Raw genomic sequence first — 12,931 nt, 5'->3', positions numbered from 1 at the left:
TTAGCAACTGCAAAGCAACGCCCCGGCAACCATCTACAACACTCTAGCAACTGCACAACTTCATGCTAAAACACTCCAGACACCTTAACAACTGCATAGCAACACCTTGGCAACCATCTACAACACTCTAGAAACTGCACAACAACATGCTAAAACACTCTCGACACCTTGACAACTGCATAGCAACACCCTGGCAACCACCTACAACACTCTAGAAATTGCATAGCAACACTCTAAAAATACTCCAGACACCTTAACAACTGCATAGCAACACCTTGGCAACCATCTACAACACTGCACAACAACATGCTAAAACACTCTCGACACCTTGACAACTGCATAGCAACACCCTGGCAACCACCTACAACACTCTAGAAATTGCATGGCAACACTCTAAAAACACTCCAGACACCTTAACAACTGCATAGCAACACCTTGGCAACCATCTACTACAACACTCTAGAAACTGCACAACAACATGCTAAAACACTCCCAACACCTTGACAACTGCATAGCAACACCCTGGCAACCACCTACAACACTCTAGAAATTGCACAGCAACACTCTAAAAACACTCCAGACACCTTAACAACTGCATAGCAACACCTTGGCAACCATCTACAACACTCTAGAAACTGTACAGCAACACCCTGGCAACCTTCCACAAAACCCTAGCATCGCCACACAAGTTTTTGAAGTGGTAAGGTCCAGGTTTTTAGGTCCTGCGACGAGCTAAAAGAAAAGCTTCAGCTGGGCTCCCGTAGAAAATGCTGACACTATAAAATATTGGAACTTCATGAATATTAAAGAAATATTTAATAAAGAAAGGTATGTGGAGCAGGCGACTGTAACAGGATGTTGGCTCCGTCTATAATCAGATGCATGTGCGCTGAAGCTGGCCTGCCTTTGTTTGCTTTATCATATCAACATTTCTTGTACCAGGGTCTATGGAGTATTGTCCAAATTTTATCAGTTTCCTTCAACTTTGAATTATGAGTTTTACAAGCAGGTTTTCTAACCCAAACAAGCTTTTGTTTAGTCTAGCGATTTCTAAGAAACAACAACTGTTTAAATATTCTCAGTTTAGCCATGTCTGATCTTTTCATAGTTTACCAATATAGATTACTCTTCAAATCATTGTTCATGTGACGTTCTCTGATAAACCGTATCAGACCACACTTCCACACACAACTTCCTCTAATTTGTCACTAATGGGGCCGTCGAGCCGTGCGGACGTGTCAAAATAATCCTTTGTGTGTTTTCTCTGTAAACGGGACTCGCGCAGGATAAATCATGCGTGTTTTTCTTGAATCTGCGATTAAAACACAAGGGAGATCGCCACAGGCGCTTCATTATGAGCAATGCTTCATGAAGCCTGAATCGCAGCACTGTGCCGCGTGTTGCTCTTGGACACAAGAGAAGCCAAAGCATCGTTGGATGCTCTCTTCCCAGCATGCACTGCTCCTCCATTTGGGCTCACTGTTATTTTCTGTACAAATAATTAGGGTGTAATTTCTGTCCGTGGGGTTCAGGGATTTCATTATGAATATGTTCGAGATATTTGTGCTGATACGAATTAGTTGGAAGCAGGAGGAGGTCGTGTTGGTTAACCTCGCTCGAATTTATTAGCCAACAAGAAGTCTTTTATAGGATTGAACTAGCATGACTCAGTGGAGAATGATTCATGGCTTCCACATTCAGCCCTTTCTGTCCACAGTGGATTTGCCTCTCGTCGACTCACTCAGCAAACAGAAAGGTCGAATGATTCAGCCTCACAGCCATCATTGTGTTTGAACAGAATGGAGCAAAACAGTCATCTCCAATGCTTTACACACCAGTTTAACTGATCTGGGATGTTCCTCAAAAGCATCGTGAGCTAAGTTGATCATACGTACCATTGGTGGCAGTGATTCTACGATCTACTTAGGCTTAAAGGATTAGTTCACTTCAGAATTACATTTCCTGATAATTCACTCTCCTCCATGTCATCCAAGATGTTCATGTCTTTCTTTCTTCAGTGGAAAAGAAATGAAGGAAAACATTCCAGGATTTTTCTCCATATAGTGGACTTCACTGGGGTTCAACGGGTTGAAGGTCCAAATGTCAGTTTCAGTGCAGCTTCAAAGAGCTTTACATGATCCCAGACAAGGAATAAGAGTCTTATCTAGAGAAACCATCAGACATTTTCTAAAAACATAAACATGATATACTTTTTAACCACAAATGCTCGTCTTTCACTGCTCTGTGATGCTCCACGCATGACGTCAATCATGTTGGAAAGGTCACGTGTGACGCGGGGCTTTTTTGTGTGATTGTTTTAAGTGACAGAACACTGGGAGACAGTGCTAATGAAGCTCATATTGTAGCAGTAATGTATCACATCATGTGATCATCATGTCACATCAGTAATGGCACACACCCGTCCTACACTGCTGAAAAGCTTTTGTGAGTTTGATGACAGACGTCACCATTGATGAGATGAGATTTGATTACTCAACCAGACGGCCTGCTGGACCTTTGAAATGTGTTTATTTAAGAATTCAGCTCAAGGTCCTTCAGTTTGAAGACACGACGCTCCCATTCCCTGTCCGTGCTCCACAGGAGGATTATGTTGGTTTTGCTATTTCTATACATTTCTTTTAAGATCTCCTTGAGTCTTATGGATTCTAATTAAGACGGTTTGTTTTGTTACTTCAACGTCTCATTCATGCGTTCTGCTAACCAGTACATGACATTAACATAAACAGTGAAAAATACTTCTAACGCATTTGTTAATTTCAGTTAAAGCGGACCTATAATGCCTCTTTCACAAGATGTAATATCAGTCTCTGGTGTCTCCAGAATGTGTCTGTGAAGTTTCAGCTCAAAATCCCCCACAGATCATTTATTATAGTTTGTCAAATTTGCCCCTATTTGGGTGTGAGCAAAAACACGCCGTTTTTGTGTGTGTCCCTTTAAATGCAAATGAGCTGCTGCTCCCGCCCCCTTTCCAGAAGAGGGCGGAGCTTTAACAGCTCAACAACAACAAAGCTGGAGAATCTCACGCAGCCAAAATGAGGAAAGTGTTCAGCCTTACATTGTTCAAACCGGATTCGACACTGATGGAGAGACTCAGGAAGAAGTTACAACTTTTAGACGTTTCTGAATGGTTAGTGGATAAATTGATGTAGTTGCTGTGGAGTTGATTCAACTCATCCACTAGCATGTGCCGTCATGTTCATCTTTTGTGTTGAATTGACCCTCGTTTGTGAAGCAGTCCGGCGTAAAATGACGGCATGACAACAACACTCTACTACAACAACTCTTCCTCTCTCTAAAGCAGCCCAACATGGCCCCGCCCCCCTGTTCCGTGTTCTCGGGGGCGGGGTTTATGTAAATTTAGGGTTTGTGATGTCACCAACCCAGGAAGAAGCTCGTTGCAGTCCCTACCAGCCATTTATTGTAGTCAACGATAAAATATCTCCTTTGCATTGAACTTTGAGTGTCGTAACTTTGCAGATGTTGTTTATGATCAAACAGCAACATTACACACTAACTAAAGTTAAAGAAGTCAAATCATAATCAACCAGCCCTTTAATGTTAATTTCAGCATTTATTAATACACTCTTAAAATCAAAAGTTTTAGGTAATAATATTAATATTATTTAATGGACCTCCAACTAACATGAACTAACAACAAACAGTTGTATTTTCATTCATTAACATTTACAAAGATGAATAAATACTGTAACGAATGAATTGCCCATTGTTAGTTAATGCCACGGGACTTTATTGTAAAGAGCTGCCAATTTTATTTGTAATCCAGTGAATAAAAGAGTTTTGTTTCTTAAAGTTTGAAGCCCTGTCCCTTGAAATGCATGACTTACTGCAGTTTTATTTTAACGCAGTCTTATACGCCGTGTCTAATGCATCAGAAAGACGTCGAGCCCCAGCAGGCCTTTTCTGGAACCAGTAATGGCTCTTTCAGTTTGTTTTCTAAAAGCTCCTTTAGCTCAGTTTGTTTGGACAGTTTGTTTTTGGCCGCTCTGGAAGCAGCTGATCTCTGCTCCATTTCACTGGAGTTGTGCCGCTCACCCTGGGAAGGCGAGGGTAACGTCTACCGTCCGCCGGCCCGCTGAGACACCTGGTGTAACGCCAACCCACATTCCTCCTCTGTGTTCACTGGCGCTCATTAAAACAGAATGACTAACCTCACCACTAATCCATGAATATCAACATCTCCGTTTGCTCTTGACTCTAATGCAATGGCTTAATTGCTCGATCAGTGTCCAGCACTGAAAGTAGAAGGTTTACTTTCAATGTGCAGTTCAGTGCTTCCCATAATTCATTGCTTTTACCCAAATCAGTGCCATCTGTGGGCCTCCTCCTTAGTCTTGAGTTGCGTCTGCTCACGGTTTTCTCTTCATGAGCCTGCTGAGATGAAAGGCCTCTCTGAGCAACACTGTAAACTGTTTAGATACAGCGAGACGTCATTACAAAGTGCATCTGCGGCGTGAGCCAATCGCAGCGCTCACACTTGGTTTTGTTGTCAGTGTGTTAACTGTAACGTCTGCCACTTATTACGTTTTATGAAGCAAATATCGCACACTTCAAAGCGATTGCGTCAAGGGCAGTCAGGGAAGCTTTGCTTTGAACGCTTCGTTTTGCCCTCAGTGTGCCCGAACGTTTCTTTACGGTGTTAGACAGTCAACAATGAAGCAAAACAAGCTTGCGAAATCTTTGTTTTCCTGCTGACTTTTTGGCAAGATACCATTATGAATATTCTCCCCTTATCTTAGTATTTAAAGAGGCCATATTATAGTTTTCATGCTTGAATGTTCAATATATGTGGACTTGCTTTACGCCACTGCGCCAGTTTCAACACACTACTAACTAACTCAATCAGGCCCCGCCCCTTTATTCTGCATATGAATTATTTAAATGAGGAATATTGTGAAGAAACTCAAGATGGAGTTCAGAAACACTGATATAGAGAAGAACTGGAGCTCAAACATCAACATTACACACTGAAGAAAGATGATCGTCAGATGATGGTCCTTTTTAAGAAATAACAGAGTAAACATTGTTAGAATCACCAATACAGTTTTTAAGATTACGCTTTGACAGAGAACAGTGCAAAAGTTTTATTTTTTCATTCACTTACTTGTTTGTTAGTGAATCTTATACTGACAGGCCAGTAGGTGGCAGCAAGTGAATGTTTTTTTATGAATGATTCATTGAATCAGTAATTCGTTTTATTTGTTAAAAATACTGATTGATTCTGGAAACACCTCAGCTGTGGAGACGTGACGGTAATTCTGCTGTGGTTTGTTTGGCAGAACGAAAATAGACAAAGTAAGTGAAAATATTGTCGCAAACGAAAGTTACTCACTTTTAACTTGTGGTTTATTGAACTTTTGCATCATTATAATTTTGCGTGCTGTTTGTCAACACACCTGCAGCTCACAAGAATCAGTCATTAATGATACTGATTTGTTTTTCTGTAAACCCATAAACGACATTTACTTAATCTCGAGAAGGACACCGAAAGTAACGATGACTTGCGATTAATGCGAGTACTCGTAACCATTTTGTTCGATTCATCATCAGACTGATTCAAACTGGTAAAACTTGTTATGAACCAGACTTTTAGATTCATTTCATTCTAAACGATTTACAAGAGTGATTTGCTTCCGTCTACAAATGTTTAATTCACTTAAAGGACCGGCTCATAAGAGTCATTTGTTCGTGAATCGTGAATCACTCCTTGATCGCAATAAAAGACGAGCCTGTTTTTGTCATACAGTACAGTGTTTCATCTCATCACATTCATTTCAGATTACAAACTCATTCACAAATCAGGTAATATGATTTATTATGCTTTGGTGATGAAGTTTATTCAGATGACAGATGTGCACTGTAAAAATCACAAGTACTATGTTGCAGTAAAATACTGTAGTCAGAAACACAACAAATCACTAAATAAATGAGAAAATAAAAAGCAGGCTATACCATAATCTTGAATACTTGGATCATTATTGTGGTTTGAGAAACATGTCTTTCCCAGTCAATTTAATAATAGTGTTTAATATAAGTTTGCTAATTGAATTGCGTCTAATTATAACTTGCAGGGAAATGTGTTGTCATGTGAAAATACACATGCATTATACAAACTCACAAAGTAGCACTGGAAATATACTGTGGATTCTGGAGAATTTTCCCAAACTCTGTATTGCAAGACATCTGCAAAATATTTGACTTGTTTATGGCTGTTTTTGTATTTGTGAACAAGGTCTATGGAAACGATCAGTTCAAACGCAGCTGAATCATCTCTCTGAGAGCTTTACGTCGTGCAAACGTAACTTAACCCTTTAAAGATCTGACAGCGAGTGTGGTTACGAGTGTGTTTCTGAAGAGGGTCGAATGGGTTGTTTTCATTAAATGACTCTCGACTGCTCACTAGAGCACGGAAATGAGATCCAGACGGGCGAGCGCTCTGAGCGAGGATACTGGGAATCGCAGGCTTTTATTGAAGCACAGAGTGTTTTTGTGTGTTTTTAAGAGGCACTGCAGCTCATTGTTGCACTAAGAGCTCTCGTAAAAAATCATTTCATCTTAAACGTTACTTTGGCTCAAGAGGGACTTGCACAGTTCTGACTGCATGTATATATTTACCTTGTGCTAATATATTTTCTCCTATCCCAGTTTAATATGCAGAGACAACTGTAAGTAAACCATGACTTCCCAGAGAGTGTAAACACTGAGGCTGTGTGGCGCTATCAAAACACTGAGCGGGTTCAGGATGGCCTGACCTGACTGAGCCACGGAAGTGCGTAACTGTGTGTGTTTGTCTCGCCGCAGCGTCCGAGGCGCAGACGCCGGGAACGGCATCCGAGTGTTCATTCCCGACATCGGCATGTTTGTCGTAGGCCTGGTCACGTGGCTTCTGTGCCGCAGTCTGGAGAAGCCGCCGCTGAAGGACGTGTCGCAGCACAACAGCGACTTTGAGGTGGACGACCAGGTGAGAAACGCACACTCTCAAACATACACTATAATGAGCAGTTTGTGTTCCTGTGTGTGTGTGTGTGTGTGTGATGTGACTAGAGTCTGAGTCTTGATGCTCGGGCTGGGAGATACCAGAGGTGGAGGACTCGAGTCACATGACTTGACTTGAGTCAGACTTGTAAGTCGCACATTTTAGGACTTGAGACTTGCTTGACAAATATTAACAAAAGACTTTGACTTGACATTCATGAGACTTGAGTTAAATGACTCAAAATAACTTGTCTTTTGTTTAATAAATATCTGTTTTTGAACGCACCGCAGGCAAGCAGGCAGAGCTATCGTGAGCTCTCATGGACAGACAGAGCATGCAGTCGTGACTGAACATGGAGAATACACGACACGACGCGCAGAAAGACGCGCGCCTGAATGTCACGCTTGAACGAACAATAACACATAATGCTAAAAATGTCCGTTTTGTTGAGTATCCTCATTAGAGCAGCCTTGAATGAGTTAAATAAAGTCTTAAACGAAAGTAAATAGTTGTGAGAAAGTGGGAGGCGGGTTAGATCCGCATCATGTGCGGCAGATCTTAAAGTGACAGCAACCAATGCTGTCTGTCATTGAAGAACAAAGGTAACATTTAATTTTTTTGCAAGTGCAATGCATTGTAAATCATTATTCACTGTTTATGAAGGAAATGTCAGCTTTTTTTTTTTGCAATAGCACTTAATATGTGTACTGTACACATACTAGTAATAATTGGTCTTAAGTGTTAGACTTTGAGTGAAAAGCCTATGGATAGTTTATGGGGATGCGCATAAATATATTGTACACACACACAAAGAAAAAAAATCATACAGGCTTGCGAACCCAACCATGCACATGCAAACAATACACTTTTCACTCATACTCATGCAACACACATTCATTTATTTACTTTTTATTTTTAGACTTTTATTGTATATGTGGACACCTTTTGAGTAGAAATGCATATTGCGTTTTTTTGTTGTTGTTGTTGCAAATAAAACTCCCATAGTCCATAACTACTGTAGTTTTAACTTATTTTAATATAAATTCAGTCAAATCATCAAACATTTGTATGACTTGCCAGTGACTTGTTTGACCCAAGCTACGACTTGCTTGACGTAAAGCAGTGACCTGACCTGACTTGCATGATTCTAACAAAAATTGACTTGGACTTGCTTGTGACTTACTCCCACCTCTGGGCGATACGGCCAAAAACACTATCACAATATATTATTTTCCAATAAAATATTTATCACAGTATTCATTTCATTCCATCAAAGGGGAAAAAAAATGCTTTTCACAGATAACAAATGCTCTAAAAAGTTTATTATCAAAAGCGTGGATTTATTTTTTCTGATAAATATCGATTTATTTGACACTGAAATGTCACTGTGATCGAGTTGGACGTCATCTCTCATGGCTCTGTCATTCTCACGCCACACTTTCATCGAGCAAACACAGAGCCAGCATCTTCAGTCTGTCTTCCTCCGTCGCTGCGGGAGACTTTCACTTCCAGCCGGAGCCAAAGGCCACTTTGGCTGTAAATTATGATCCGTGGCTCTGCGTAGGAAAATACAGCGAACACAAAACTATCTGCATGAATACGGATTGTGCAAGTGCAGTTTCTCCACGGGCTGTCATGGCTTCCCTCGAGCTGGACCGTTCGGTCTCTGTTTATCAGATGCCGAGTTTGATCGGCTCACGGATGAGAACAGGGATGGAAAATCCACGGAAGATGACCCGATCCAAATAGTAGAAGCATTGGTGAAATATTCACATGGTATAAATGTGTGTTGAGGTCAGCGAGGACTCTCTGTGTCAGTAAGTCATTCACAAGTAAACTAGTGGAGATTCATGTGGCGTAATTCACTTTCAAGGGATCGTTTTCTCACTTACTGGATCTAAAAATATACAGAATCTTTTAAATATAATGTGTTTGACCAGTTAATTGATGTAGAAAGAATCAAAATATTTTAGTGTATTGATTTTCACTAAGTGCTTGCTTTGAATTTGATCTTCTGCCATGAACGATCCTTTAGTTCCTATGAAAACATCTCCATCCGCTCAACATATATGTAATTCGTGCCTATAGATAATAAGCGGAAAGGGATGCTTTATGTAGCTAAAATTGCATTATGAACACTAAAATGAAATATAGATGCAATGATCAGAATCCAGACGTGTGTCTGTAATATTTCATATACAGTACAGTCCAAAAGTTTGGAACCACTAAGATTTTTAATGTTTTTAAAAGAAGTTTCGTCTGCTCACCAAGGCTACATTTATTTAATTAAAAATACAGTAAAAAACAGTAATATTGTGAAATATTATTACAATTTAAAATAACTGTTTTCTATTTGAATATATTTGACAAAGTAATTTATTCCTGTGATGCAAAGCTGAATTTTCAGCATCATTACTCCAGTCTTCAGTGTCACATGATCCTTCAGAAATCATTCTGAATATGCTGATCTGCTGCTCAAGAAACATTTAATGTGTACAATTGTACAAAATATTTGTGTACAATATTTTTTTTCAGGATTATTTGATGAATAGAAAGTTCAAAAGAACAGTGTTTATCTGAAATCTAATCTTTTGTAACATTATAAATGTCTTTAATGCCACTTTTGATTGATTTAATGCATCCTTGCTGAATAAAAGTATTCATTTCTTTAATTTCTTTTCAAAAAAATAAAAATAAAAATTCTTACTGACCCCAAACTTTTGAACGGTAGTGTATAATGCTACAGAAGCTTTGTATTTCAGATAAATGCTGTTCTTTTGAACTTTCTATTCATCAAGGAATCCTGAAAAAAAAAGTACACAACTGTTTTCAACATTGAAAATAATCATAAATGTTTCTTGAGCAGCAGATCAGCATATTAGAATGATTTCTGAAGGATCATGTGACACTGAAGACTGGAGTAATGATGCTGAAAATTCAGCTTTGCATCACAGGAATAAATTACTTTGTCAAATATATTTAAATAGTACACAGTTATTTTAAATTGTAATAATATTTCACAATATTACTGTTTTTTACTGTATTTTTAATTAAATAAATGTAGCCTTGGTGAGCAGATGAAACTTCTTTTAAAAACATTAAAAATCTTAGTGGTTCCAAACTTTTGGACTGTACTGTGTGTCGTGCGAGTGATTCATTAGGCAAGACTCTTGTTTTTAGTAGTTTTACTTAAAATATCAAATCCCATCCTCAATTAGTGTCAAATTTCATAACATTTTGCCATACAGTTCTGCTGTAGATGAAGAATAAAAATTGGAGCCGTTTGAAGAAACAGGAGTGGATTTCATTACAAAACTAAATGCATACAGAAGACACACACTAACAACAACAACCCGTTTCTTTTCTTGAACTTTAAAGAGAGATCATGCGTTTGGCCAGCTGACGTGTGTATTGTTCTGGTTCATTTCCGCCCATCCGCCCATCTCTTCACCTCTTCACGCTATGCCGGTTTATTTTCGATGGTTCCTCTCGGCTTCCTTTGCAATCAGAGTCCGTGTTTGTTCAGGTAAATGTCCTGTTTGAGATTTGAAGTCTGGGAATCCACACAGAGAGCGTATTGAATCTGTCACATGGCACATGATGAGTCTCTAATTAGTGTAGGGCTCGTTAAAGAGAGCTGTGCTGTTTCTGGACTCCTTCGGCAGATCGTTCGGTAATATCTCTTCTGAAAGAGTCTCTTCTGCTCTCCAAGGCTGTGTTTATTTGATCAAAAATACAGTAAAAATAGTGAAATATTATTCCAATGTAAATCAGATGTTTTCTATGTGAATATATAGTAAAGTGTAATTTATTCCTGTGATGCAAAGCTGAATTTTCAGCATCTTCAGTGTCACATGATCCTTCAGAAATCATTCTGATATGATGATTTGATGCTCAAGAAACATTAATGATTATTATCAATGTTGAAAACTTTAAATGTTTGCTGATCATGCAGTAAACGCTGATATGAAGCTGCGGTCTGTCAGGAGAAAGTATGATGTGTTATGAATGTAATTCTTCGTGGCTCGAGTCTGTATAATAATCAAACACACAAGCTGCTGTTTATCATTTCATAATCCAGAGGGAAGTTTAGTCCGCGAAACATTAATCATCAGTTCAGTATTTGCTTTGTCACACACACCTTTCTTAATGCCATTAACAACGCATTTGCATTCCAACACGTGAGAGTGTGTGTGTGTGTGTGTGTGTGTGTGTGTGTGTGTGTGTGTGTGTGTGTGTGTGTGTGTGTGTGTGTGTTCAGCAGGTTCACATCTGGAACACATTTGCTGCTGTTGTTTTTTCGGTGGCGGTGCTAGAGTTACTAACCTCCCCCCAACATTACTCTTTCTCTCTCTTTTCCTCTATATTTCTCTCTCTCTCTCTCGTTCATATTCTCTCGTGAGGTTGATTCTCTTCTGAACAGAAGTCCTGTCGTGTACAGTAGGTGTTGGTGTGTAAACAGGCTCTGGGACGGCGGTTTGATGGTGGTAAATGTTGAATCTCAGACCTTTATGGATGGTGACAGGCAGATAATTAATGCCATGCTGGAAGTGTTAAAGAAGTGTGTGAATGAAGTCAAGTTGTTTTAATATTATTATTCTTATTACAGAATCCAAGAAAAACAGGCAGCAGCAGTTCTTCAGCTGACCTTAAAACACCACAATAAACACTGATGGATATATACGTTAATGAAGACTAATGAGAAATTCAAGCATTTGTTTTATATTACACATTATTTACTCACAATAAGGGCTTGAATTGAACTTTCACTCACCAGCCAGATACTAAATTAAGTTACCGACCATTCAGAGTTTCTATCAGTCAATTAATAAATAAATAAATAAATATATGTGACTTCTCTTATGAAATAGCATTTATTTTGTTGTAAACTCCAAGTATAGTTCACTAGGATGAATGTTTAAAAGTAATCATGTTGATGATCCTCTGTTTCCTCAATGAAAGTTCAGTTCACAAATGAGAATGGAGCTGAGATTTTGACCAATAAGATTCCACAGTGGGCGGGGCTAGCGGTTTAGTGCCGCAGACATAGAAACCAAACAATCAACGTGTGCGGTCACAGTTTGCGGCTGGTCAGGAAAATTTTAAAGTCAGAAATGTTAATTTGTTGGTAGATTGACACCAGAGGGAACGATCACAAGTGGACATGGTTTTCTTCAGATGAGAATTATCTCAAAATGGCCAAATAATGTCATATAAATAAGCCTGGCCTGACCCAAAAGTGATGTCCGGCCTAGAAAAATGAACATCTTTAACCTTTATTCAAATATTATTAAAGATTTTGTGAGCACATTGTGTAGTGCTTGTTTTATTTGTGGTAATAACGCGGTGAAACATGGTAAAAGGCATAACTTTTTGGCCAGACTGTCATACAAAGGAATCATGAACATGCAAAATCAAGAGAGAACCAATCAAATATTAATAACTGATTATGCTGTAGTCAATGTTTGCTTTTTCCTGTCAGCTTTTTGTTTTTCTGTGCTTTTTTGTTTTTACATAGTAAAATAAAACCTGTTGCTGTAGTTTGCCTCTTTTTGCCAAATAATTTTGTCTGATAAATATCTTAAGTTTAGTGTTTTGTTCTTCCCTCATGTTTAATTTTTTTTAAATAAAATATTTTCCTCATATTTTGATGGGACTTGTAGGGTCATTAAAACAAACATCCCTTCCGGATATGACTTTCGGACACTACTGATGCACTTCTGAATTAGATATAAATCAAAACTGATCAAGCCGTTATTGATTGGCGTTATTGATTTCAGCACCATGGACAGCACAAATGATCGCGAATCTCCATTATTTCCAGAATTTCTGAACAACACTCCTCTGAACAAAACGCAGCGTTTCCATTCTGTTTTCCAGGGTGTTTGTGTCTTTCACCAAACATTTTGTTTTACC

General features: G+C 38.8%; 1 protein-coding gene across 6 annotated transcripts in view; it reads left to right on the top strand.

Annotated features, from left to right (window-relative positions):
- Positions 1–12,931, top strand: part of LOC125258346 (piezo-type mechanosensitive ion channel component 2) — a 118,273-nt gene that overhangs the window by 45,410 nt on the left and 59,932 nt on the right. For all 6 annotated transcript variants that reach the window (XM_048175244.1, XM_048175242.1, XM_048175243.1 and 3 more), the window contains one exon: positions 6,841–7,000. In XM_048175244.1, the coding sequence (XP_048031201.1) occupies positions 6,841–7,000 (160 nt within the window). The remainder of the gene's footprint in view (positions 1–6,840; positions 7,001–12,931) is intronic.

Source organism: Megalobrama amblycephala, linkage group LG22 (genome assembly GCF_018812025.1).
Source record: "Megalobrama amblycephala isolate DHTTF-2021 linkage group LG22, ASM1881202v1, whole genome shotgun sequence".
Classification (NCBI taxonomy): Eukaryota; Metazoa; Chordata; class Actinopteri; order Cypriniformes; family Xenocyprididae; genus Megalobrama; species Megalobrama amblycephala.
Note: the sequence above shows the minus strand (reverse complement) of the source record. Positions and strands in the feature narration are given on the sequence as shown.